The sequence below is a fragment of the Leishmania donovani genome, chromosome 9, assembly GCF_000227135.1.
Source record: "Leishmania donovani BPK282A1 complete genome, chromosome 9".
Lineage (NCBI taxonomy): Eukaryota > Euglenozoa > Kinetoplastea > Trypanosomatida > Trypanosomatidae > Leishmania > Leishmania donovani.
The window spans coordinates 506,418-532,213 of record NC_018236.1 but is presented as its reverse complement, the minus strand read 5'-3'; the positions used below and the strand labels follow the sequence as shown (position 1 = coordinate 532,213).

Here is a 25,796-nt window from a genome sequence, read left to right as displayed (position 1 = left end):
GTGTTGCTCTCTCTCGCCCCCTTCCACCCCCCCCCCCACACACACATATACACCCGGGCTTCACCGCGATACAGATAGAAGCGGCCCGCCTCCACACCTTCGTCCCTCGCCCTCTTCCCGCGCAATCACTACCGCCGCCGTTGCGCGCAGGAAAACGGTGGATAAGAGCCTCTACGAGCGGCGCGCTGACAACCCCTCAGGATGACGCGAAAAGTTGCCGCGGCAGCCGTCCTGGCAACCGCAGCACTTCTACTGCTGCACACAGCCTCCTTTGCCTCCGTGGCAGCGGCGGCAGTGTCCCCAACACAAGTGTCGTCGCCGCCGACGGCGGCGCAGCGCCAACGCCTCCGCTCCTTGGCTGCCTACGCAGAGCGGGTCGGGATGGCTCTGGAGCTCTTCGTTGGCAGGCACTACGAGAGCGATACCACCGATATCAAAGCCACTGCAAGCCAATTCGCAGAAGACAGCCACTTGCATCCTTCTGCAATCTCCGCGCCAATGCCAAGCGCCGATCGCATGCCACTGCTTGGGTTTGTCACGCAGTGCCTGCAGCATCCCCACATCGTGGTCCAGTCCAGCGTTCAGTCGGTGATGAGATTCGCCAGCGCTGGCCGCACGCTTGCGTCCGTCTTGGTCGGAGCCTCTCTCGACAAGGACACAGAGGCGCTCCTCGCCAAGGTAGAGGCAGATGCGGACCTCCACGCGGAAGTGGGGAGTGACATGGCGCCGCTTTTCGTGTCGCCGACCAACGCGCACAGGACCCCTGCAGCTATTCGGCAAGCGGCCCGAGCGGTGAGCACACCGCCCACCAAGGTCGCACCGCTGCGCCAGGTATTTTGCAGCTCGATCCACCAGCCGGCGGAGACGCTGGTGACGCAGCCTGCAGAGGTGACACCTCTCAGCTGCATCAGCGGTGTCAACGCCTACTCCTCCAACGCCATCGTTGCATGCAGAAACTCGAATGACACCTACACGGCAGCGGAGTATGTGTCACTTTCCTTGCATGAGCAGGAGCAGTGCGACGGGTACATCTCCAAAGACGAGCCGTTCACCGAGACCTGCGTGTGCGCGCAAGACTACTACATGACCTACGTCAACGAAAGCAGCTATCTGTGCCGCAGTCGACCGCTGGACGTGCAGATCCTTCTCGAGGACAAACACCTGTGCTTCAGCCAGGCTGATGTAGCGCTGGGGTTGCCGGGAACCATGGAAGGGGAGTACTGCATCAAGACGAATCGAAACGGTACGCTACAGCTGCCTGTCACGTGGAAGTACAACTTCCTCAGCGACGAAGCCATGCTGGCTGCATCGGTATTCAGTCATCATGTGCCTCCACAGGTGCCACAGGAATCAGAAGGCCTACAGTGGGTGGTCATGAGCGGCAGCAGACCTGTTATGGGCAACTACAGTGAGCTGTCGATGAGCACAGACGTCTTCAGCTACTTGGTGGCCGGCTATGCTGGTTCGGGTCAGTCGCCGCCGTCGCCGAACGACGTCGGGTTTTACTTATCGGCCAGCACGGAGCTGCTTTCCGCCGCCGCCTTCTCGGCTGTGTTCTGCTTCACCTCGCCGCGCAAGACGAAGGATCAGCTGAAGGAGGTGCCACTGAAGACAGAGTCAGTGCTGAAGCAGTATCTCGGTAACCCCGATGGCGTCTCCTCGCACTCGCTGACCCTCGACCTCTCCACTGTCCCCAACGAATTCGTGGAGGGCAACCAGATGTACGTGGAGGTGGGTCTCAAGGGGGGCCCGTCCATCTACTACTACCGCGTCGCTCGCATTCACGTTTCTTTCACGGACCTCGCCGAGCCACCCACCAACGCGCATGAGTACAAGAAGCCGCTCGACCCGCTCTACACTCTCCTGATCGCCGCTGTCAGCGCCCTCGTCATCGGCACCGGGCTGGCTGTGCTCTGGTACTACTGCATGCAGCCCGATGACTATGACGACCGGCTCGTGTCGGATGCGCAGCGTAAGAAGGCGCAGAAGCACCATCCCGGCGTGAACTCAAGGTCCGTCGACTAAGAGCACAGCACCGACATGGCTAGGCCGACTGGACAAGGATGGGCCGGAGAGGAGCGGAGAGCACACCAAGAAGCGTTTGCAGTGACACAGCAGGATTCAGTACACGCGAGTCGGCAAATGAGTTCAACGGTGTCTCTCGCAAGCGGACGCCGTCCCGGCACACGGCATTCCGCACCTCCTCCTTTCTTTCTCATTCCCTCTGCTATCACGCCCTGCTTCCCACTCTCTGGCCCATCATGGCTTCTTGGTAGAGCGAGCAGGGGGGCAGTCACGCATGCACGCGCGAGTCTGCGCGCGTTCCCGCTTGCGGTTGGCTCATATCTCTCCTTTGCAATTTTCATTTGGATTTACGTGGGCACTCGACACGACCCCCACCATCACCTCCGTGCTTGATTGTGTCGGCGCGCACTCGGCCCCTGCGGGTGTGCGCACGTGCATCTGAGTGCTTGGATGCGTACTTGCGCTTTATCTGTTTTGCTTGTGGGCACCGCCAGAAACGGGGCCCTCCCCTCACCATCACCCTCAACCTGTGCAAACCTCACCTGCGATTTTTCGTGCTCCTCATGAGAGAAGGGGACACACCTCTCAGCGCGTGGTGTCTCAGGGCCTCGTGCACCCACACAACCCGCCACTCTCTCTCTCTCTGTTAGGGAGGCCAAACAGCCCCCTTCTATCCCTGCCAATGCAGAACCCACCTCTGGCGGTGCGTCGGGGCGAGGCTCGACAGTGAACACGTCTGCGCCATCCATACGATGGGCAGCACGTGTCAGGGTGACTCGAGCGTATGCCTCACACGGCCCACTGATGTGTGGGGAGGAGCCTGCGTGCCACCCCGAGGGAGGGGGGAGGGGGGATGCACCAGGCGTGGCGACCGGCATGATTGGGGGGCGGCTGTGTGGGGTGGGGGAGTAGAGCTTGAGACAGGGTCGGTCGTGTGGCGTGGTGTGGCGCTCAGCGCGTGCTGCGCCGCAGAGAAATAAACACGCGCACACACACACACGTTGAAGAGAAACGAAAATGCCGTCGTTGAGGTAAACGATGTGTAGGCCACTGCGCGACACAAAGTCGTCTCGACACAGGCATCATTGATGCACACCGGCACCCACCGTGCTTCTCTGAATGTGCGTGCCGTGCTCAGGTTGCTTACAGGCATCGCTCATGCTTGTGTGCGAACCTACAACTTGAACTCGCGCAGGTGCGTCTCTGCCTCCGTTCTCCTCACCACCAAACATGCCTCCATTTTCACTCTCCCGCGCGCCGTACGGCCCGTCCACATGTTGATGTGCCGCTGGCCCCTCCCCCTCCCCCTCTTCCCCTCTTCCTACACCCCTCCCCACACGCGCACCCGCCCGACGGCTTTTGTGGTCCCCCTGCCGATTGATGTATCGTCTCTCAGCACTGTCGCACTTTGAGCTTCTCCGTGTGTGTGTGTGTTTCTCGCGTCTGTGTCCGCAGCAGAAAGCCGCTCCCACCCCAGTGCTGCATCGTCTCACCCGCACCGACCTCCGGTCCCTCTCTCGCTCGCCCCTTCCTGCCCCCCCCCCCCTCCCATAAGGCGCCTTGCACACACGCGATCATCGCACTAAGAGAGAGAAGGAAGGACGACGCTATGATGAACGGCAGCGCGATTATTCCGCCCACGTACCCGTCACGGGACGTGCAGAATGTCGAGAATCACCGCGCCGTCGCTGCCGTAGCCGAGCTCGCGGAAAATGGCCTGACCATCGCCGACAACTTCGTCACGTACGCGGAAGGCCGCCTGCCACCGCTGGCGGTCAACGGCGAGCGCATTTCGGAAGCCGTCGCGAAGCTGCATGAGCGCTACCGTCACGAGCGCCCTGCTGGCTGGGATGAGGCGCGCTTCATGGGGGAGTGCGAACAGCGCGTGACCCCGGAGGAGATCGAAGACCTGTGCACGCGTCCGGCACTGGACGCGAGCGCCTTCGCAAACACCTTGTACCAGCTGACCGACAAGGATCTGCCGCGGGGTCGCTACCTCGTGTTGAAGGACAGTCTTAACGCCATCAAGCTGCATGCCCCCAAAAGCTCCGTCGTCAACCTTCCCGAGACACTGGCGGCGCTGCATGAAATCCAACATGTGGACCCCACCGAGGAGATCAAGGATGAGCTGTCGGAGATGGATACGCAGCAACACAAGTACGCGGCGCAGGTGGACGAGGCCCAGGCCGTCTACGACACCGCCCTCAGCCACGGCGACGTCGTGGAGGTGGAGCGGGCCCACCGCCACCTCATCGCGGCTCGCTACGAGTACCTCGTCTCCTACGTGAAGCGCCTCCATTTTCTCAGCTCCACAGAGGAGGACAGCGAAGTGGTGCACTTTGGTGAGCGCCTGCAGAGGCTGCGCGAGGACGCCGAGGATGCCGTGAAGGCCTTCAGCGACGACAAGCATGCCATCAAGTCTGCAGTAAGGGCGGATCTGGAGAGGTGCGAAGAGTCGCGCGCGCGCGAGGCCGCCACGCACGAGGCGGCGAAGGCTGCCTTCCAGCATCAGAAGCAGAAGATGGAGGCGTCGCTCAGCTCCGTTGTGGAGCATAAGGTGCAGTTAGTGAACGAAATACTAGAGAAAGCGGCGGAGCTGCGGAAGGTGATGGAGCAGCAGCGGGCCATGACGCAGGATGTGGTGAAGGCCGTCCAGGAAGAGGCGAAGCGCGTGACGGCGCACGAGGAGTTCGTCACTATAGGGGACCAGCACCTGCAGCGGCTGCGGCGGTGCCTTGAGTACTGCCATGGATGCGAGCCTGTAATCCGTGAGATGGAGAAGTACGTAAAGAACATGGTGGAAAAGCTGCCCCAGGAGGACGCGGAGAAGGCTCTCAACTCGATCATTGACCACGAGGCTGACGAGTTCCTCAAGGCATACCGGGCGTTTGTGTTCGTGTGTGGAGAGCTCACCGTGAAGAAGACGCACCGCCTCGACACGCTGGAGCGCCAGGCCCGGCTTGCGCAGCATAACCGAGACAGCTCCATGGACAGTCTCGACCCCAACTACAAGCACTACCGCGAGGAACTGGCGGAGGTGCTGGCGCAGGCGCAGGCGGTGGAGGGTGTCATTAACGCCCTGCACGCCACGCAGGACGCCGGTGAACAGGTGTTCGAGTCTGTCGAGGAGCTAGTGCTGACCTCGTGTGAGCGCGCCGAGAAGCCGTTCGTGCACCCGCTGCAGGAGTTCGGCCACGAGTCCGTCGCGGCCCGCACCCGCTTCGTGAATCGCTCGATGAAGTACGTCGAAGGTGAAGAGCAGGAGGTCTTCCAGAAGAAGGCACGCATCGCGGAGGCCAAGGCTCTCGTGGAGCAGGAGCAGGAGGCGCTGGAGCGCGGTGTCAGCGCGGCTGCCATCGCCGCCCCTGCGGCAGCTTCACTAAATGCGGCGGACGGCACCGTCCCTGCGCCGGCGCAGATCGAGGCGTAAGTGCGCCGGCCGGTCTACAGATGATGTACAGACACGGTGATGCGGCGCACAGCGCTACACCCTTTCATTTGTTTCGCTTATGAAAGCTGGATGCCTCCCCCACCCCACCCCTTCCCCGGAAAACTTCGCGATATGGCGGCCGTTAGCCTACACACACTTCTCTGGGTCACTCATCATTGTGCTGTCTCGTGCGCTCCTCTTCGGCATTTCGCTCTCTCAGGCACCTGCCTGTCGGCGGAGTCTCTGCGAAGTGAGAGTAGTAGACGGGTGGATCGGCGGAGGCGAGACTGCGGCGGGGAATGCGCACGTGAATGAAGCAGTGACTGCGGCGTACGCGCTGTGCGTGTATCTTATCTTCCTCTGGTAGTGGCGATCGGTGTCCATCGCGCGCCGCCGCCCCCACCGCCCCCTGCACCTCTCACGCCTTGTGGCCGTTTTGGGGTGTTCTATGTAAGCTTACAAGCGCCCTTGGCTTTGTTTTTTTTTTTTGCGCACGTGTGTAACGCCATTGGTCACGCGTGGGAGAGAGGGGTAAGGAGAGAGAGACTGGGTGTTGCGGAGGAGGGGATGGAACACGGTGCAGCGTGGGTTGCACCAAACTCATCCGGCTCCTCCACGAAGGGGCTCACCATGCCGTGCCTCCTCCTCAATGGCTTGAGTGTCTCCCATGTGGCCCTCAGCCTCACCCTTCCCCACCTCCCCTCATACACACACGCACACCCGCTCCCTCTCTCGCAGGCCCAACTATTCGGTTGATCATACAGCTGCTGCGTGCATCACTGCGTCATCTTTTCCCTTCCTTCTACTCAATGTAAATTTCATGTTAGCCCTTCGTTTCTTGTGTGGCTTGTGTGCGCTTGCTCGAGCCCCCCATCGTGGAATGGTGCCAACGTATTGGCTTCTCGCGTTGCTGACGTTATACGTGCGGTGAGCGTTCTGCTGCCCCCCCTCCACCCCGCACACTCTACCCGCCTTCGCAGTGATTTCTCATTTCCCTATAGCCTTCCCCTTGACTTTCCCGGCACTCCCCACCGTTGCCGCGTGCGAGAGGCGGGCAACGAGTGGAAGGAATGGGTCGCTGAGGAAAGATGGGTCACTGACGACGACGGGCAAGTGTGGAGGGGGGGCACCACAGCCAGCAACGCATCCACGCATAAACGCGCACAAGCTCCCTAAAAGAGTCGCAGTCCTTTGGAACAACAATACCGATACCGTCGATGCAAGGTCTGTGCTCAGGAGGCAGGCTCACAGAGCCGACCACGACGGTGCCAAACCTCTGTTACTCCCCTCTTGCACTTCATTACAGCTAATTGTAGCATTGGTGCATGAGGGGCGAGGGAGGAGCTGAGGCAGACGAGGGCACGCGGTGCAAAGACAGCTTCATCCTCGGAGATGCGTGGAGTGGCGTAGCTGAAAGGGAAGCGCAGGCTGTACTGCAGACAAGCGGGAGCTGAGAAATGGGGGGGAGTGCGACAGCGTGTGTACGTGGAAGTACTCTTATCCCTCCCCTCTGCCATGACCCCCCCCTTCCCTTCTTCCTTCGCTCCCGTCGTTGCTGCCATCCGACCTCCCTCATCCACGTCGCCCCCGACCGCCTTCCCGTTTTCACGGGCGACGGGGTTGGCGGCCTCTGTCTGTCACCCGTGTGCCATGTCATCGGAGTGTTGTCGTCATAACCGCTCGTCATCCCGACCTTCTTTCTTCCTTTTTACATCTTTTTCGCTCTCTCCGCATGATGTGCGCGGCCACCGGGAGGGTGGCGGCTGCGAGCAACTTCTCGGCGATGCAGATGCGCTTCGTAGGCTGCGCGGCAGGAACAGTGAAGCCTTCAGAGGAGAACGTGGAGGATGCTAAGTACTTCGCCTCACCAGTTTGACTCAGCCGCAGCCGTCAGTGATGTCGTCATCCTGCCTTCTTCGCCAAATGACGACAGTCCGATGTCCACGCAGGGCCTCACACCCGAGCGGGTGGCGCAATGGACGTTAAAGGACGTGGAGAACCACATCTTCTTCATGGTCTGGGTGTGCGGCATACCTGTTCATGCCCGATACATCGTGCACGTTCTCGAGCATAGTGCAGTTATCTCTCGACGAGGCGGAGAGCAGATCCCTCATGGCGGGTCGACAAGAGAATCGCTGACAGCGGTGGCCCAAGCAGACGTCCTTGCGCCTGTGTGCCGCCGAGCTGCTGAGCTGCGTCAAGTCGTCTCCCGGTGGCCCATCATGGCCACACTACCTGACCTACAAAACCACGAGTCATTCTCCGAGATTGTATCGCTTGGTGTCCTGAGTGAAGAGCCCGAGCATGAGGGCGGTGCGATTCGACCCGCTGAGGGCGGTGAGCGCTGGGTCCACTGCGGCAGCGCCAAAGCCACGACATCTTCCTCTACCTCCTCTCTGTCTTGCTCCACTGTCCATGCGGGGGCTGTCACGCCAGCGGAGGGCTTTGCCAACGTGGCAGCGCTGGCGCTGCGCTCGCCAGCAGAACGAGACGGCACGTCGCTGTCGTCCGAACCGAGCGCCACCTGGTGTGCGCAAGCGTACTGGACGGCGTGGGCGCAAGCGCAGCAGTGGATTGCCGGTTGGCCCACGTTCTGTAGTGACGCCGTGCGTAACACCGGCTCGCTCAGCGGCATTGACGCTGCGGCCGCCTCTGCATGGCCCCATCTGCGACCGGCATGCGCACTGACTGCTCCCGGGCGAAGGCGCCTTCGCGGGGGTGACGCACCAATCACTAGCGGCGTTGTAGTCGTGGACGCCGACGAGGGGGACGCACGAGGTAGCACTCGTGGCGCCGGTCCCACCTTCAGTGCCGCCAACGACGCCGTGCGTAATTCAAAGGCTCAGCGACGTGAGGCGGCTGAGGTTGTCGTCATAGACAGTGACGACGATGACTTGTGAAGATGTGCATGGGGATGGAGGGTCAGAGGGAGTGACACGAAAAGCGGAGATGTACCCCCTAGTCGCTCCGTGTATGTGTGTGTGAGCGGAGGGGGTGGGCGGGAGACGCTGCCCTCCGACCAAGGCCCTCGCTTCTTCTTTGCTAGACCTCTCGCTCGCTTTCTTCACCTGTTGTGCGGCCTCTCCGCTTTCCAATAGTGTACCGAGAACGCTGTCACGCATGAAGTCGCACTGTCACACACACACCTACCCTGCACACACACCTCCAAATCACGGCGCTGCACCGGCATGTGCTCATGTGTGCGTGTGTCTGCATGTTCTGCGGAAGGGAGAGGGAGGGCCGTCGCTGTTTGTCGACTGCGCAGGTGTGAGGGCCCACCGCGACATGCAAGCGACTCAACTACATCTACTTGCAACAGGAAGCGGTGACGATCACAAGCGCAGGCACGTCGCTCGGGCTATGCTTGCTCACCTTCCCTTTCTCTCAGAGACTGCGGCCTCACGAAAGCGACATCAAGGTATGAACTCCAACCTGTCGTACTCCGTACATGCAGGCGCGCGTGCTCTCTACCGACGCAACTGCATGGCGACGCTACGATACTAACGAAGTGGTGCGATCACGCTTGCCACGAGGCCACTACCGTCCCCCTTCTCGCGTGCTTGCGCTGTGACGCCGTATCGCTTTCTTCTCTTCCTGCGCTCTCCTCCTCCTCCTCCCCACCTTCGCCCAACCACCCACATGTGTACACATCACCACATTCAGGTCACTCTCCCTTCTTCGACCGCCCATCCTTCCTCTGCTGAAGTATTGCCCTCACGTGTGACCGGTGTGCGTGTGCGTGCTTCAGGTGGGGAACGACAAGCACCCAATCGCACACAGGCGGACAGAGAGCCGCACGGACTTGTGTGGCCGTCTCCTCCCCCGTGCCTTGCCGCGGCGGCCCGCGTATTCGGCTCGCCACTCCACCTACGTGTTTGCGGTGCCGGGTGTGGAGGAAGGGCGAGGACGCGAGGGGGGAGAGCGCCAATTTCTGTTCGGTTTCCTGTTGGCCACGCGGAGACTGCAGCTCCAACCACCAATCCCCCCCCTTCCACACACAAACACACACACACACGCATGCGGATCTTGTGAGCAGCACCGTTACGTATCGTCCTCCCCCGAGTATCCGTTGAACAGCATCTCCTGGAGGTCGGCTGTGCCTCGCATATCTTCAGTCGTGCCGCGGCAGCTCTTATTTTCTCTGCTGCTCCTCACCTTTGCCCGCCCTCTCCCCTTGCAGAGGGACCGATAACGTACCCGGCCGTGGCCGGAGCAACCATGGACGGCGCTAGCGCAGATGGCGGGGATGGCGCTCCTGCGTCGGCGGAGCGCCATTCTCTGAAGCCGCTTATGTGGATAGAGGAGGTGCGAGACGCGAGCCAGCCGAACGCCGTCTTTCTCAATGTGTACGACGTGAGCGGCAGTAGCACGCTCCTGTGCTCCGTTGGGTGGGGCGTGCATCATGTCGGCGTGCAGGTGTACGGCAAGGAGTACCAGTACGGCCATCGCCCCATCGGCAAAGGCATCGGCAGTGTCAAGCCTCGCCACTCGCCTCCGCACACGTACCGGGAGCAGTTCTTCCTTGGTCAGACGCAGCTGAGTGCGTTCGAGGTGGAGAAGCTGGTGGTGGCCTTCTCGGAAAAGGTGGAGTGGCTGGGTAACAACTACCACCTCGTGAAGCACAACTGCATCGACTTCGCTCGAGCATTTTGCGAGGCGCTCCTGCCGCCCGCAGTACGCGTGGAGCAGGCGCGGCGGGCGGAGGAGGCGGGTCTGCCGCAGAAGATGCACATGGTGGAGGTCGAGGTGGACGGAATGCGGCACTCGGTGCCGGTGCTCATACCGCACCACGTCGATCGGCTAGCGCGGTACGCAGCGCACTACCTGCCGAAATCCTCCATGCGGAGCTTCGACCGACTCGAAAGCTCGTTCTTCAGCATGTCCGAGGTGCCCCAGGAGCGGGGGCAGCCTACCGCCGCGGATCCCAACGCAAATCGCAGCACAACCCCGACACCGCAGCCGCGCACCCGCACAGGTCATTAGCCGGTGCTAGTAGTCGGCGAGCGTTGTGCGTGTGTCGTGCGTGGGGGAGAGGGGAGGGGGCGAGCGTCAAATGAGGCAAGCACACACACAGACACACACACACGCACACCTCTCAATGTGTAAATCTATGCACATGCTGTTAAGCACCCCGGCCTGTGCGCTGATCGCCGCCCCCTCCCCTCCCTCTCTACGCCCCTTGCATCGGCGTGTGCCTTCGTTCAATTTTGCGCTTGCGTGGAGCTGATGGTGCTCGTCTTGCTGGTGACAAGGGCGGGTAGCGGTGTGCCTCTTCGTACATGTGTGTGTGTGTGTGTGTCGGCACGTAGGCCAGAGCACAGATCGTTCCTCCATCTGCCAGCCCCCTTGCTGCTGCTCGCGTTCTCTTAGGATATGCGCTGCTGTCGATGCACATCATGGCAGACATAGGCACGCACACAGATGCGCCCGATTGTTTCCCTCGCTCCTTCTTTTCTGGCTACGTCGGCTCTTAGGACTGATCCTTGCACAGATGTGTGCATACGCATCGACTCGGCCAGATTTGATGTGTACAGCGATGATGTATATGTGTATATATCGTGTGTCTTTCTTCACCGTGCGTTCATTCAGCAGCGACACATCGTTCTGACCTCCTCCCACTCCCTCAGCAACTGCGTCGCAGGCGCTTGACCCTATCACCACCAGAGGTGGGCTCGGCATTTGCAGGGATATAAGGGGAGGAGGAGGGCACTGGACCCTGCGACACCACGCACGGAGGCGCGTGTGCCCTCCCCCTTCGCCCCCATCGTCATGAGGGCCATGTGAACAGCACAGGAAACCAAGTTGATGTGTGCGTGTTTGTTTTTGTTCCACAGTGCGCACCTTCCCGCGTGCATGCGATGCAGTAGTGGTTCTTCTGCTGCTCCGTTTCGCTCGTCGCGCTGCTTGCGCTCTTTCCTTACTTACTTTTTCGCCTTTCTCCATCTTTGTGCGCGTGCCGCTACGGCGGGGGCGGCGGCGGCGGCTGATGTTGTGACTGCATTTTTCCTCTCATCTTTTCGTGCTCGCTCGTGGCGCTTGCGCCCTCCATGCTTGAGCCCCGCGCATGCAAGCACCTCTCCTCAACTTACTCTTTCGCCCGCCCCCTTCCTCGATCTCCTCCCTCTTCCGTGTCCTCAGCAAACGTGTGCGTGCGTCCGCGTCTACCGTGATGTGTGTGTGTGTGTCGCTGGATGGAGGAATGACGTTGATGGTCATCGAGTTGAACAAGACAGTGCAAATTTGAAAGGGCTGTGTGGCTGCCGGTCCGTGTACGATGGTATGCCCCGTGTCCTGCCCCCCCTCGTCCGTTTGGACATTGGCGTAAACGTGTGCTTGTGGGTGCAGAGGAAGAGGGGGAGGGGGGCGCGTGCGAGGATGCGCATGCTCAGAGCGTACCTCCGCGATGTGTGCCCTCTCCTCCTGTCGCAGTCGGTCTCTTGCTTCTTCGCCTCGGTATGCGTCTGCGCGCGCTTTACTCCTGCCCTCCTCCTGCCCACCGCCCTACCCATAACCCATCACACGTCATGATCCTTCGCATCAGCATCCCCACTTGCCCAGCGGACAACATCTCTCTCACGGACAGTCGAACTCCGGCACATTCTGTGTCTGTGTGAGCCTCTGACGTAGATGGTGTGTTTCTCATCTGTGCCGTTTGCGCATCACCCTCACACTCCCCCCTCCTTTTCCGAGAGGCTGACGCCGGACTCAATCTGGTCGATCGTTCTTGCAGCTCGCCCCAACACGTGCACGTCTTTGTGCGCCGCCCATCTTGTACCTTCTTCTGTTTCTCGTTCTTTCTGCTTACCTCTCCCAGATCTTTAAGGGTGAGAGACAACTCCTGTAGCAATGCATGCCACGAAATCCGGTGTTACAACCCTCTCGGCTAGCGCCGGCAAGTCGGACGTACCGGTTATGCCCGCGGGCTACGAGGACGCAGCTGGCCAGCCCAACGCTGTCTTCGTCAACGTGTACGACATCATGAAGTCCAACTCTTGGCTTTGGTCGGTCGGCCTTGGCGTGCACCACGCTGGTATTCAGGTGTACGACAAGGAGTACCAGTACGGCCGCTGCGAGGAGGGCAGCGGCGTCCGTGTCGTCGAGCCTCGCCACTCGCCGCCGCACATTTTCCGCGAGCAGTTCTTTGTCGGGCAGACACAGCTGAGCGCTCTAGAAGTGCGGGAGCTCGTTGCCACGCTCGAGCAGCGTGACACGTGGCAGGGCAACAAGTATCACCTCGTGAAGCACAACTGCATCCACTTCGCGCACGCACTCTGCGAAGCGCTGCTGCCGCCTCACGTACGGGTGGCACAGATGCGCACGGCGCTCCCGTCTACGTACCAGAGTGCGTACATGGAGGAAGTCGAGGTGGATGGCCAACAGTACTCATTGCCGGTGCTCATTCCTCCTCACGTGAGCCGCCTGGGCAGCTACGCTGCCTCCTACCTGCCAGAGTCCGTTCTGCAGCTGCTGGACTCTATGGACAACCCCTTCAGCACCCCCTGAACATGGGCTAGAGGCGCACCGCTTGTGTCTATGTATGTTTGTGTGTGCCTGCAAGTCCGCGAATTGGTGCGGCAGAGGAGTGGGTGAGGAGCGGCGCATGTACTCGCGCATAGTGCCCACGGCTGCCTTTTTTTCGAGTGTAGCCCTAAGCGAAGACGCATCCTAAGCGAGCATGTGTCCCCCGGCCCTCACCTCAAGCCCTGTCCCCACCCTTCTTCTAGAACCTCTGCTTCAGCGTAGGTAAGCTCATAGCAAGCCGGAAGAGCGCCGCTCGCTTGAGCGCTTCCTCCTCTTCTTCTGTCTACCTTTCTCCTTCTGTGCATGTGAGCGTCGGCGCACGTCTCAGGGGTTTGCCCGTCCCTCTTCCCCGACACCTCAGGCCACATCCAGCCCCGCTCGACAGCCCGTAAGCGCACACGAATGCCTGTCGGTGTGCCCTCTTCCCACCCTCCCCACCCACACACGCGCGCAATCACGGGCCCTCCACTCTCGGAGGGGGTGGGGAGGGCCCAACCGTTGAAGTATGGCGCCAGTGCCGGGCAGCTCTTCCTCCTCCGACATCCTCGCCGCTCTTCTGTCCCTCCCCTGGTCTGCATCCGTGTTGCACGCACGAATACACACGGTCCGCCCTCTTCTCCCGCCCACCTCTTCCGCAGACGCACAAACAGCTGTGCTGCCGCCGGAACAACGGACACTCTTACAGAGGTCCTCTGCGCACCTCACCTCCCTCAAGCGAGCACGAACTCTGCAGCGCGACGTCGCCCTCTCCCCCTCTCCGCCGCTCACGCAGATTCAACGTTAGCCGAGCGGCTCTCCGTGTCCATGCCCAAACTGTCGAGCAGCAAGGCAAAGGTGGCAGCCGCAGCGGCGAGCGGGCCACCAGCGCTGTACGGCGAAGACCTCAGCGGTCCACCGCTGGTTGTGGAGGTCACCGCACCGTCAGTGTGGACAGCGACAGCCGGCGCCGATGCCTCCAGTAACGAGGAGTGCTTGACAGGTGGCGCGCGGTGGGGCCACGCGGCAATACTGTCGCCTAGTGAGTCCGTGCTCTGCATCGTTGGCGGCGCTCCGTGCCAACGACCACACGCCGCGGAGCAGGCCCCAGCCCCGCTATGGGAGTACACGTCGGTGGCTCCATCGAGGTTGCCGACAGCCATGAGCGCCTCCGCCATGAAAGCGCCCGTTGCTGCTGCGCGCGCATGGAAGGCGGGAGCGGCACGGCGGGCAGCGCGGCAGGATGCGATCCGCGGTGCGAACGCCGGCGCTGCGGAAGACCACGACTGGCCGCTTTTTGCCTCCTGGTGGGCCTCATGGCCGTCGGGCAACGGCGCCGACGGGCCGGCAGTGATGTACGCCGACGGTGGCTGGAGTGGCGCTTGTCGTATTGCCGGAGTGCGTGCGTTCGCGGACGGCGCCAACGGAGACCCCAGCTTCACGCCCCCACCGTCATCTGCCGCGGGTACCAGCAGCACCCGCAGCCACCATAGCGTCACGTGTGTGCTGGGTCGGCTACTCCGCTTCGGAGGCGAGACGCAGCAAGGCACCGCCGCAGCGCTGGAGGAGATTGACGGCGCGTCTGGGAGCTTGGATGAGAAGCAGCAGGCTGACGGGGAGCACAGAAACGCCGAGGGTAGAGAAGTAGCAGTTCCCGAGCCTACGAGCACGACACCCAGGTTGCAGCCGGCCCTTGGTCCGCCGCCGCCGCCGCGGGCCGCTCACGGCGCGTGCAGCCTCAGCCAACGATACATTGTGATTGTGGGTGGCCGACAAGTCCACACGCAAGCGGACGACGTCAGTGCAGTGGCCGCCGGCGCCTCGGCTGGCAAGGGGGCACGCGCGAAGAAGACTACCGCGATGCGCGCGTTGTCACCGGGTAAGCGTGGTGGCGCATCTGGGAAGGATGGGAAGGGCTCCTCTGCCGCTCTCGAGGCGTCTGTCCCCGCGTCCGCAACGCTCACCACGCTGAAGGATGTGGCCGTCTATGATGCCAAGCTTGGCGCGTGGCTTCCGGTGCGTGTGGTGGGAGGCGGCGCGGTACCCTGCGCGCGGTACGCAGCGGCTGTCGCAGCAGTGCCGATGCCTGGTGCCGCCCCACCGACAAGCCGCCACCGCAGCCCCGTCGCGGATGCTGTGCAGCGCGAGGTGCTGGTCGTCGGCGGCCTCGACGCCGAAGGTGCCGTATGCGCTGATGCGTGGCTGATGCAGGTAATGAGCGGCGCCGACGCAGAGCTTGCAGAGGTGCCTGCTGGCACGCTGGCGGACAGCGCGAGCACGGCGGTGCCAGTGGTGAAGATTCGCTGGGTTCGGCTGGAGTTACCGAAGGCGGCGGCTTCTGTGTTTCAGCGCCACCACGCTGCCGTGGCTGTCTCAAGTCAGCGCATTATGTACCTCGTTGGGGGCTGCGGGCCGCATGGCGCAGCAGAGCCGTGCGCTTGCACGCTGCAGCTGCCACCCCTGACAAGCGCGTCGGTGCGACTCGCTGACGAGGCGGGCGGGGACGCAGAGGGCGCGGTGCCGAAGCGGCCATCCGCAAACGCCAAGGGTCTCACGGCATAAACTGGAAAATATGAGCGTGATACCGTGCTGCTGCTGCTGCTGCTGCTACTGCCACAGTTGGTGGGCGGGGGGTGGAGGGGGTGGCGGCGTCGGTCAAGGTGGAGGTATGGTGCGCCACGCCAGTGGCTCGGTCCATGGACCGTCCTGTCGGAGCATCACCCCGCCGAGCCCCCTGATTCGCTTCCCCGTTTGTGATGGCCGTTCCCCCACCGCCCTCCCACCCCCTTCGCTACTCGCTTCACGTGCACCGAGTGTTTGCACACGCGTATGAGCCCACGTGCGTCTCTGTGCGTGCATCGGCTTCGATGTCTCCGAGGTGCGAGCGCCCTCGGCGCGCGCTCGTTTCTCCCTTGCGCTGCAACATGTACAAATAGTGCGTGCGCGTCGTTTCTTCCGTTACTTCTTACGATGAGGGCGGGTGGGTGGTGGCGGGCGACACGCGCACGCGTCGCACCAACATCGCCGCTGACGGCATGTGCGACGGACCTGCTCCTTTCGCGGAGCAAGGGAGGAAAGAGGGGGGGAAACCCACCCACCCACCCCCTCCCGGCGTGACGGAGAGAACAAAGGGCGGGTGAGGATGGAGGATGGAGCGGATAGAGAGGGGATGGTTGCGAGGGTGGTGGCGATGTTTCCACTCGGTAACGGCACCGCGGCGAGTCACGGATTTCACTGCCTTCGCTTCGACCCCTTCTCTCTTCGTTGTCGCTCACGCCCCACCCACTTCACGGTCGCCGTGCGCGTTTTGTTTGCCGTTCACGTCTCGCCCATCCCCCACCCTCAATATGGCCCATCGGGCACACCCGCATACATCTGCGCACGCGTGCTGTGCAAGTACTTATCAATGTGACCAGCCCCTCCCCTCTCCTCTCCTCCTACGTAGACGCGTACGCCTGGAGGGGCCTTGAAAGCATCGCGTGGCCCATCCTCAGTCTTCCTCTGCCCTCTATCCCGCCTGCACGTCTTCGCCAAGCGCCCGCAGCACACACGCGGGCAGCATATTATTTTAGAGGTCATCCGTCTTTCCTTCAAGTTGAAGAGACATGACCACCGCCACGAGTGTCTCGGTAAGGCCGACGACCGCCAGCGGAGTGCTGTGTAACAGTTTTCCAACGGCCGCAACCATCTCTGTGGCCAGCACGAAGACACATACGCACCCCCTTCCTGAGGTCTTGCGCGGCAAGCGGTCCGCGGAGAGTCTCTCTTGGGTGACCGAGCTTTACGGGCATGAGGCGTCACTGCCGGCCGTGTTCGCCTCGGTAGCCGCCGATGGAACCCGAAAGTCGATCAAGAAGGCGTCGCCGCTTGCCAACACCGCCAATCAATCATTCCTCGCCTCCTCCGGGCAGCTGGGGACGCTGCCATCCTTGTCGGCGCTGCACAATCAGAACCAGCGTGTGCCACACATGCGGTCGCTCACGTCGGCGGAACTGTCCGGCGCCGTTGGTGGCGGGGCGAGCTTTAGTGCGCAGGTGCTCAGTGATGTCTCTGCAGCGTCGTTCAGCGCGACAGTGGCGGCGGCAGCGACCAATGTGACGTCGTTTTATCGTCAGCGCAAGAACGTCTCGTGGCGTTGCATGCTGTGCGGTTACCACGTGCTAGCGATGGATCAGGATGGCGCTCCGCTACCCTTCTCGGCCTCCGCGTTTGGCAACGTTCTCCCGATGACGTGTCCGCGTTGCAAGATGAGCCACACATCGTGGCAGCCGTCAACGCCGTTCAGCGAGGAAGGCAATCACATGAACCTGCCGACAACGCTCTCCAATCGCTACCTTGTGCCGCTTCCCGGTCAGCAGCCGCTGCGTGCGAAGGACGCGGAGGCAACAGGCGCGGCTGGACAGTCCGGCGCCGCAGTTGAAACGGCGTCTTCGGTGGTGGCAGGCAGCCGCTCAGCCCAGCGCGTAGGTTTTGTGTCCGCCCTTGCAACTCAGCAGCGCAGCATCCCGGCCATCTCCGCTGTCTCCTCGGTGCAGCGTCGTGCCTACTACTGCGGCCGCTGCGGTCGTCGCCTGCTCCGCATGGACGTGAATGGAGAACTCGTGGATATGGATCGCGACAAGGACGGCCAAGTCCTTCCCATAACGTGCCCTGGCTGTATGGAGAGCCACAGCGACTGGGTTCTGAAGCCGTACGCCGTGAACCGATGAAGGCGTGCGCCGCTCTGCCAGCACCCTCGTGAGCGGAGTCCGCCTGTGTGCCTCTGTTATCTTACTGTGGAACTCAACCCTGTACATAGTCATGCGGTTGTGGAGACGCTGAAAGAGGTGGGGGTGGGGAGAGGCTGTGGCCGAGTGGCGTGCCCGTCCCGCGCGCACACTGCCCCTCGCTGCCCCCTACATCTCCCCGCTCTGCTCTTCACCTTTCGCCGCCCTCTGGTTGATCGCTCTCTGGCACGTGTACGTGTGTGTGCCCCCCTCCTCTCCCTCTATGGTTCTCTGCCATGCCATGTTCAACGGTGCACATACGAAGATGTGCACGCGTCGTCTAGATGTGTCGGGTAACTCTCATGCAGACGCCTTTCAGGCACACCTGGCTCGCGCGCTTGCGTGCGCAGGCGACCACCTCCCACCCTCCTCACGGTTGCGTCCAGCGAACGGCGTAGCCTGATTCGACAATCTCGCACACAGACAGAGAGGGGGGAGAACAGGACATTCGTGAGTGTCGTCCATGCTGCACCCCCGCACGCACGCACCCTCTCTCTCCAACAGTGCTCTCTCATGGCTCCCACCCTCCCTTGCTAGCCGCATCCGTCGAGACGGCCACCGTGAGTCTTTAGTGTGCCGCTCTGTCCGTGCGTGCCGTGGTGAGGGTGCAGCGGGCTGGCGGCCTTTGTGCTGCTGCCCTTGCTTTGGCCTCCTCATGATGTCTCCCCCTCTGGTGGCGGGAGGGCACACATACACACACCTCTCAGAGCGTGGTGTCTCAGGGCCCTGTGCGACTCTCCCCGCCCCCCACTCTCTCTCTCTGTTAGGGAGGCCAAACACCCCCCCCCCTTTTCTATCCCTGCCAATGCAGAACCCACCTCTGGCGGTGCGTCGGGACGGCCGACGACAGTGAACACGTCTGTGCCATCCATACGATGGGCAGCACGTGTCAGGGTGACTCGAGCGTATGCCTCACACGGCCCACTGATGTGTGGGGAGGAGCCTGCGTGCCACCCCGAGGGAGGGGGGAGGGGGGATGCACCAGGCGTGGCGACCGGCATGATTGGGGGGCGGCTGTGTGGGGTGGGGGAGTAGAGCTTGAGACAGGGTCGGTCGTGGGGCGTGGTGTGGCGCTCAGCGCGTGCTGCGCCGCAGAGAAACACGCGCGCACACACACACATGTTAAAGAGCAAACAACGAAAGACTTTGTCACCGTCTTCACTTGCCGTGCCGCCTCCTCTCATCCGGCAGTGGCGCGCGCGCCTGTCTCTCAAGTAGCGCATGTATGCAGGCATACAGTCGACGGCGCCATGCATCACTTCCTCCGCTCACTGCTTCCTTCTCCTGCTCGTATATCCCCGTGCGCCGCGCTGTGTGTGGCGCGTGGGCACTTACCATTGATGTTCTGGAAACTCGCCAACGCGCCACTGCCGCCCGGCGGCTGCACAGGCCCTCCCCCTTCCACTCAACTGTCATCGACTTTGTATTTCCGTGCATCGCTGCCCCTCTCTCGCTGAAAGAGGCGCCGGCAAGTCGAAGATGGCCGTGGCCGGCCCTTCCTGGCCCACCCCCATCGTGCCGCCGGTGGACGAGGGAGAGTGGGCACTCCTGCATCCCATGAAGACGTCTCTCGTAGCCCTCATCCCCGGTGCGGCGCAGGGCGCCACCACCGTAGTGCTCGGTCACCCGCTTGACACCGCGAAGGTCCGCATGCAGTCCGGCGGGCCTCACACGTGCCGATCTACCGTTGGCACGATGTGGTCGATGGCCACGGCAGAGGGCCCAAGCAGCCTTTACCGCGGGGTAGCTCCTCCACTGCTGATGGAAGGCATCAAGCGCAGCGTGCAGTTCGCCCTGTGGGACTGGATGCGTGCCTTCGCCAGGGACGCGTCGGCAAGCCGCAACGGCGCAGACGGAGCAGCTAGAGGTGGTGCGGGTGGCGCTTGGGAGGCTGTGCGAGACTGCGCGCATTGTGGCTTGGTGGGGATCGGCAGTAACAGTTTTGTATGCGGTGCCGTGGCGGGTGGCGTGGGGACCCTGATTGGGTGCCCCATGCACGTTATCAAGATACAGACACAGTGCCAGACTGCCATGGGCACGCGGAACGCCTGGACGTGCACGCGAAGCATCTACGACCGGGAGGGCATCTTCGGCTTTTACCGTGGCTTTCGGTGCAACGTGGCAAAGGACGTATGCTTTGCCGGCATGTACCTCGGCCTCTACGCGGTCCTGCGCGAGCATCCCGTCTTTGAGCCGCCTTCCGCGAGCACCACTGCGGAGACGACGACGACGACTCGCCCTACGCGCAAGACAAACATGTGCGCCTTCCTCTCCGGTGCAGTCGCCTCCATGGCTACCTGGGGGCTCCTATTCCCGCTGGACACCATCAAGACATTGGTGCAGGCACGACAGGCACACGCTGTCCTTTCGGTGCTGCGCCAGCCCGCTCTCCTCTACAGGGGTTTGGCCGCCTCGCTCATCAAGGCGGGCCCCGTTTCGGGGGTGGCAATGGCCGTGTACGAGCAGACGTGGGCCTTCGTGAACAAGCGACCGACGTTGCGCTAGTCGGGGGGGGGGGCACCGAGCAAGAGCGAAGTCAAACGCCGCACACGTCTCTCCTTTTTTCATCGTGCGTCCATTCAGCAGCGACACGAGGGCGCGTGGTGCTCTCCGCCTTCGCCGCCATTGTGATGAGGGCCGCTCACAATGGCGGCGTGGCAAGTGTTGGCGTGCGTCGATGCTTTCTGGGGACGAGGGGGGGGGAAGCAGTTGTGCCCTGGGGTCGTCCTTATTCCTCCGTGCGTTGCGCATGTGTCTGTAATAGTGATGGATTTGTGGAGGTTCATCTTCGCCCTTTTGCGGCTTCGCTGATTTTGATGCGTATGCACTCATGATGATTGTGCGTGTGTGTGTGTGTGTGTGTCTTCCTCTGTTTTCCGTCCTCTTGCGCAGACCCCTTTCCTGCGCATCGCATCCTTCGCTCACTCTCGACGCTCGCCCGCCCACCTCACTCCCTCCCCAAGGAACGCGCAAGTGCGCATGCGCGCATGCGCCCACGATGTGTACTGTCACTGAAAATGTGGCATCACCTCCCTTCTCTTCCTTCGCAGCTCTTCCGCAGCCGTCAACAACAGACGCGCCCCACTACCACCACCATCACCGCGGCCGCAGAAAAGCGCCCGACTGCGCGCTGCGGTTAGTAGGATGGCACTGGGCGACGCGCGCGGAAGCGCGATGTATGCACAACCTTATTTCATCCAAGGGAAGTGGGCGGCAACCGAAGGACGGGGCGGCGCAAGAGGGTGCGGAGATGAAACACACAGCGCACATATATACAAGCCAGCGGGAGTGGATGGGTGAGTCGGTGTACGAACACGGAAACGCTGTGCCGGGCCAAACTTCTTCGGCGCACACACAGGCAGACAAGCGCATGCACGCATTTCTATTTCACAGCAGGGAAGTATTACATCTGTCAGCATGTGTGTGCGTGTGTGTCTGACGCGGCTGCCTGTCCAACGCGGTGAAGGCAGCTCGGCTCTCAGTGGACTGCCTCCTCCCTTCTTTTCCTCTGAAAGGGGCTCCTTCTCTCGCGCTCTCCGCCTCTCACGCTCTACGCTCATGGCAACCCTCACGTCTGTTGTGACGGATGGCACGGTCAACCGCGTCTGTCTTCCTTGCCTCCCTCCCTTTCCTCCAATCCACTGACACGCACCTCAACACATCTGCATGCGCGCATCCCCACGCCCTCCCGAAGAGTAGCCGTGAACGTGCTTGAGCGTGATTGACCCGGAGGCGCCCATCCAAGCACGCGCCAACGCTCTCCGTCCTTTCCGAAGCCCCTACGCCTGCAAGCGCACACATTTTGCGGACGACTCGCCCCTCTGTGCCCTCCTCTTCCTCCCAAAAGCAGAGGTGAGCCTCCTCGCGTCTGTCTGTGTAGTCGTCGCGACCTGCATGCGTGTGGCGGTGCACCGCCGCCTCGTTGCCGTGGCGAGCGTTTCCGTCGGAGTACCGCGCCCTCCCATCCCCAGAGCTCGTGGTGGTCTGTGCCGCTTTCCTGGTGCTCTACCGCTGCACGCATCATGTCGGCGACGCCGAAGCTGTACAACGAGGCGGACGTCGCCGCCCTCGTTCGCTCGCTCGACCGGGCCGAGGACCACCACATCTTCGCTGTAGACGTCCTGGAGACGTACCCGTACTTGGCGGAGTCGTACACGAAGGTCTGCCCACGACGCTGCGATCTCGCGACCGCCGCGCAGAAGGCACTGGAGGGAGCCTACAGCTACGATTTGCGTCTGGAAGGGCTCAAGGCCGACATTGCCCTGATGGCGTCGAACTGCGTCGCATATAACGGCCCCACGAGCGCGTACGCGGAGACAGCGGCGAAGTTTGAGCGCTACGCGCTCGAGCAGATCGATGCCTTTGTCTTGGAGCACAACGGCGGGTGCCGCGTGTCGCGTCTGCGTTTGCCGAGGGCGAGCGCGTCGCAAGAGCACGCGTCGGCGGATGGTACCGCGCCAAAGAAGGGAAGCGCTGGCACGTCGGCGGCGCACAAGACCGCAGCGGCGGCGCCCCCGAGTACGCGGGAGATGGTGCAGCTGGTGGATTCGCTGAATAGACGCGAAGACGGCGGCGCCTTCTCCGTAGACGTGGCGGAGGCGTACCCGGACCTGCGCGATAGCTATCGAAAGATTTGCCCACGCCCCATGAACCTCATCCTCATGCGCCAGCGCGCGAAGGAGGGGTACTACACAAGTGGCTCCGCCACTGTCTACGGCGACACCGTTGCCGCGTCCTTAACGAGGCTCCGTGAGGACATTGAGCTGCTCGTGCGCAACTGCATCACCTTCAATGTGAAGGTGGAGTCGTGGGTGACGCTCGCGCGCTCCTTTCAGGCTTTTGCGCACCGCCGCGTGGACGACTTCGTTCTCCGCCACGCCGCTTTTCTGCGCGGCACGACGATGGGTGCGGAAGTGTACGAGAGTAAAGGCAACGCATCGACCTCCGCTCCGTTAGCTACGGCAAGCGGTTCTGCGGGCGGTGATGACGCTGACCGCTCCGGGCAGGCGAGCCCGACAGCCGCGGCCGACACGGTCACGGTAACCAGTGGAGGCATCGGCGGCAGCGCGGCGGCAGCTGGTTCACGCAAACGCGAGCGCGTGGATGAGCGTGTCGCCGCCTCTGGCGGCCGTCTTCGCGCTCCTGTCCCAGTCTCTCGGGTGCAGGTCGTAGCAGAGGCAACGCCGCAGGTCTGCCCCACCCCTCTCCAGCCGAGCTTGACGATCCCGCCGCTGCTGCGGCGTAGGCTGACCATGGACCACGTGCGCCACACACGACTGCCTCTGCGACGAGTCGGCGTGTCCGTGTTGCGCGACGAGCTGTACCCGCCTGCGGTCTCCCCCGCTGACGTCAAAGCCTCTTCCGATTCTTCAGCTGCGGCTGGTGGCGCAGAGGCGGCGACAACATCGACGGCGATGGTGAACATCGACGCCTCCTGTAGCGCGAGTCACGTGCTTAAGCTTCTGCGCGAGTCCGTAGTCAAATTCTTCGCAGCGCAGCGCAGTGGCACGGACTTTGTCGACACGTTTGCCTACTCTGCGCGAGAGGAGCAGTTATATCTCTCCGTGCTCGCGGTGGTGGCAGAGAAGTACCAGAGCACCGCGGCGCACCTTCTACTGTACGAAACCGAGTCTGCCGAGCTCCAGGAGTGGGCCGCGCTGCGTGCCTTGGACAGCTGTCGCGATGCAGGCCGGACGGCCCCGGCGCCTGCCGACGCCGGCGACACTATTGCGGGCGACCTTCATTATCTGTACTTTGTGCGTTTTCTCGTGCAGTGGCCGCAGCTCGCCTCACTGTGCTGCACCACGGCAACCCCCTCGTCAGTCCCGGCCAGCGCGGCAGCTGCGCGAGGGGCGTCTGGGGCGGCGCAGGGCTCGCTGCGCATCTCGCGCGAGCAGCTCAAAGTTGTGGCGCAAGTGACGCACATCACGCAGGAATTTCTTCAGTTTCTCGAGGCCATGGAGGAGCGGCAGCGCCAGTAACGCGACGGGGCAGGACGGCAGGGGCGAGACAATGGAAGGCCGACGCGAGGCAAGAGCAGCGCAGGAGACAGCAGGGAACGCCGGCAGCACGCACGAAGAGGGGCGTCTGATTGAAGCACACGAGTGTACCCAAGTACCCACGGACTGCCTCCTCCCCGCACACACCCCTTTACGCAGCGCCTGTCATTGCGCGCGCCTAGAGGTTGTCCTGTGTGGTTTGATGGCTGCCGATTCTGTCGCGCGCGTACGGCAGGGCCGCCCTTCACAGACGCAGGCAGAAGTGACGCGGACCTTTTTTCATCTCTGTCCACGGCAGTGGCGGGCCATCTCGCTGCGCCGCACACAGCCCTAATACATGTACCTCCATAGGCGCACCAACATCCACACATCGCTCCCTCCCTCTCTCGACTGGATGGCGGCATCGGTGCGCGTGCGCGTGTGCGTGTGCGTGTGCGTGTGTGCGCCCGCCTCACGGCTCCCCATCTCTTCTACTCGTCCTGACACCTTCCCCCGTCTCGCCTCTCTCGCCTTTGCGCACGGATGAATGGCAGGCATGTGTGTCGTGCGCTCCTGTGCACTTCACCGCGGACACGCGTGCACGCCTTTGCAGGAAACGAGCAGCTCCATCACCGCCTTACAGGAGGGGCGCCACCTCAGCTCAACAGAAGGTGCAGCACGACCGCCGAGAGTGTTCGGCGCATCACCACCGTTCCTCCCGTTGTACCTTCCCCCCTCCTCCACCACCCACCCACCCCACCCCGTAGTTCCTTGCCTCGCCCACCCAACCGCCTTGCGTAGCCGGATCGGCGACACAGGAGCACGATGGAGCCGGAGAGTGGTGCGCGCGCGGTCGAGTTGGCGGCCGCCGGCAATGTGGACGACGTTCACGTGCTGCCAGACGCGAGCAAGACAGGTTCCGACGTACGCGCGTACTACTACGCGTGCCGGCACTGTCGCGTGCGCCTCTTCGACGCCGCGGAGGTGCTCCCGCACGACCCGCAGGAGGGGGCGAATAAGACCTTCAAGTTCCGACGTGGCGGTCCGCTGCAGAGCGACGGCGCACTCGGCGATGTGTCATCAGGACCGTTATCTGCCGCGGAACTCTGCACCAGCCTCTTCCTGGACCCTGACCAGACGCCGTGGGTGGCCGAAGACATGCGCGAGGCGAACTCGAGCGGAGCCGTGGTGCAGCCGGACACAATCTACTGCCGCAACCCCCGCTGTCGTGCGAAGCTCGGGATGCAGTCGTGGGCAGGGTCGCAGTGCTCCTGCGGCGCATGGATCACCCCGGCCTTCCGCATCCACGCTAGCGCTGTAGACAAGATGCTGGACGTCACACCAACTTCAGCGGCACATGCCACCTTCTCACCTCATTGAAGCGTCGGCTAGGGGCCAGCTTTCATGGCGGCGCAGTTGTGGCGTCTTCTGTGCCCGTGCGTGTGTACGTGCCGAGTCGGGTTTAACATAATAACTGCCTTTCTCTCGAGTGCAAGAGGCCACAAATGTGTCCAACCGGTCCTCAGCTCTTTTGCCGCCGACGCTGCACACCGCAACGCGCCCTCCCTCCGTCCACCACGTTGAATCGCCCCACCTCTGCTCGTGTAGAAGACCGGCAACACAACAAGAGGAGGAAGGGGAGCGGGCGTTCCCCTTCTCTCATGATGTGCTGCCTTTGGTGTACATGCTTGCCCTATCTCATGCCGGTTGTGGTTGTTCCTGAATCACTCTTCGCCCACCCCTCCCTGACAAGCGTCCGTCCCGGCCCCTTCGCCGTCGTTTCCCTGCCCGTGCCCTCAACACCCCCTCCCCCTCCGCCTTTCGCAAGCCCCATTTACGGCTGTTGTTTGCTCTTTAACATGTGTGTGTGTGCGCGTTTATTTCTCTGCGGCGCAGCACGCGCTGAGCGCCACACCACGCCCCACGACCGACCCTGTCTCAAGCTCTACTCCCCCACCCCACACAGCCGCCCCCCAATCATGCCGGTCGCCACGCAGGCTCCTCCCCACACATCAGTGGGCCGTGTGAGGGCCGTGTGAGGCATACGCTCGAGCCACCCTGACACGTGCTGCCCATCGTATGGATGGCACAGACGTGTTC

The 25,796-nt window shown here is 62.5% G+C and overlaps 10 protein-coding genes across 10 annotated transcripts; all 10 read left to right on the top strand.

The window, feature by feature from the left end:
• Positions 1-201: 201 nt before the first annotated feature.
• On the top strand, positions 202-2,025 carry LDBPK_091400 (hypothetical protein, conserved; the record flags this gene model as incomplete). Its single annotated transcript, XM_003858770.1, has 1 exon — positions 202-2,025. The coding sequence occupies one exon, from the start codon at positions 202-204 to the stop codon at positions 2,023-2,025; it is 1,824 nt and encodes a 607-aa protein (XP_003858818.1).
• Positions 2,026-3,637: 1,612 nt separating this feature from the next.
• Positions 3,638-5,455, top strand: LDBPK_091390 (paraflagellar rod component, putative; the record flags this gene model as incomplete). Its single annotated transcript, XM_003858769.1, has 1 exon — positions 3,638-5,455. One exon carries the CDS (start codon positions 3,638-3,640, stop codon positions 5,453-5,455), a length of 1,818 nt encoding a protein of 605 aa, XP_003858817.1.
• Positions 5,456-7,302: 1,847 nt separating this feature from the next.
• Positions 7,303-8,355, top strand: LDBPK_091371 (hypothetical protein; the record flags this gene model as incomplete). The annotated part of the gene is made up of 1 exon (XM_003858768.1): positions 7,303-8,355. The coding sequence occupies one exon, from the start codon at positions 7,303-7,305 to the stop codon at positions 8,353-8,355; it is 1,053 nt and encodes a 350-aa protein (XP_003858816.1).
• A 1,318-nt stretch (positions 8,356-9,673) lies between these two features.
• LDBPK_091370 (hypothetical protein, unknown function) lies at positions 9,674-10,438 on the top strand (the record flags this gene model as incomplete). Its single annotated transcript, XM_003858767.1, has 1 exon — positions 9,674-10,438. One exon carries the CDS (start codon positions 9,674-9,676, stop codon positions 10,436-10,438), a length of 765 nt encoding a protein of 254 aa, XP_003858815.1.
• Positions 10,439-12,301: 1,863 nt separating this feature from the next.
• Positions 12,302-12,958, top strand: LDBPK_091360 (hypothetical protein, conserved; the record flags this gene model as incomplete). Its single annotated transcript, XM_003858766.1, has 1 exon — positions 12,302-12,958. One exon carries the CDS (start codon positions 12,302-12,304, stop codon positions 12,956-12,958), a length of 657 nt encoding a protein of 218 aa, XP_003858814.1.
• An 822-nt stretch (positions 12,959-13,780) lies between these two features.
• On the top strand, positions 13,781-15,514 carry LDBPK_091350 (hypothetical protein, conserved; the record flags this gene model as incomplete). The annotated part of the gene is made up of 1 exon (XM_003858765.1): positions 13,781-15,514. The coding sequence occupies one exon, from the start codon at positions 13,781-13,783 to the stop codon at positions 15,512-15,514; it is 1,734 nt and encodes a 577-aa protein (XP_003858813.1).
• A 1,043-nt stretch (positions 15,515-16,557) lies between these two features.
• LDBPK_091340 (hypothetical protein, conserved) lies at positions 16,558-17,661 on the top strand (the record flags this gene model as incomplete). The annotated part of the gene is made up of 1 exon (XM_003858764.1): positions 16,558-17,661. The coding sequence occupies one exon, from the start codon at positions 16,558-16,560 to the stop codon at positions 17,659-17,661; it is 1,104 nt and encodes a 367-aa protein (XP_003858812.1).
• A 1,536-nt stretch (positions 17,662-19,197) lies between these two features.
• LDBPK_091330 (mitochondrial carrier protein, putative) lies at positions 19,198-20,223 on the top strand (the record flags this gene model as incomplete). Its single annotated transcript, XM_003858763.1, has 1 exon — positions 19,198-20,223. One exon carries the CDS (start codon positions 19,198-19,200, stop codon positions 20,221-20,223), a length of 1,026 nt encoding a protein of 341 aa, XP_003858811.1.
• Positions 20,224-21,740: 1,517 nt separating this feature from the next.
• On the top strand, positions 21,741-23,699 carry LDBPK_091320 (hypothetical protein, conserved; the record flags this gene model as incomplete). Its single annotated transcript, XM_003858762.1, has 1 exon — positions 21,741-23,699. The coding sequence occupies one exon, from the start codon at positions 21,741-21,743 to the stop codon at positions 23,697-23,699; it is 1,959 nt and encodes a 652-aa protein (XP_003858810.1).
• An 822-nt stretch (positions 23,700-24,521) lies between these two features.
• LDBPK_091310 (hypothetical protein, conserved) lies at positions 24,522-25,076 on the top strand (the record flags this gene model as incomplete). The annotated part of the gene is made up of 1 exon (XM_003858761.1): positions 24,522-25,076. The coding sequence occupies one exon, from the start codon at positions 24,522-24,524 to the stop codon at positions 25,074-25,076; it is 555 nt and encodes a 184-aa protein (XP_003858809.1).
• Between the last annotated feature and the right edge of the window lie 720 nt (positions 25,077-25,796).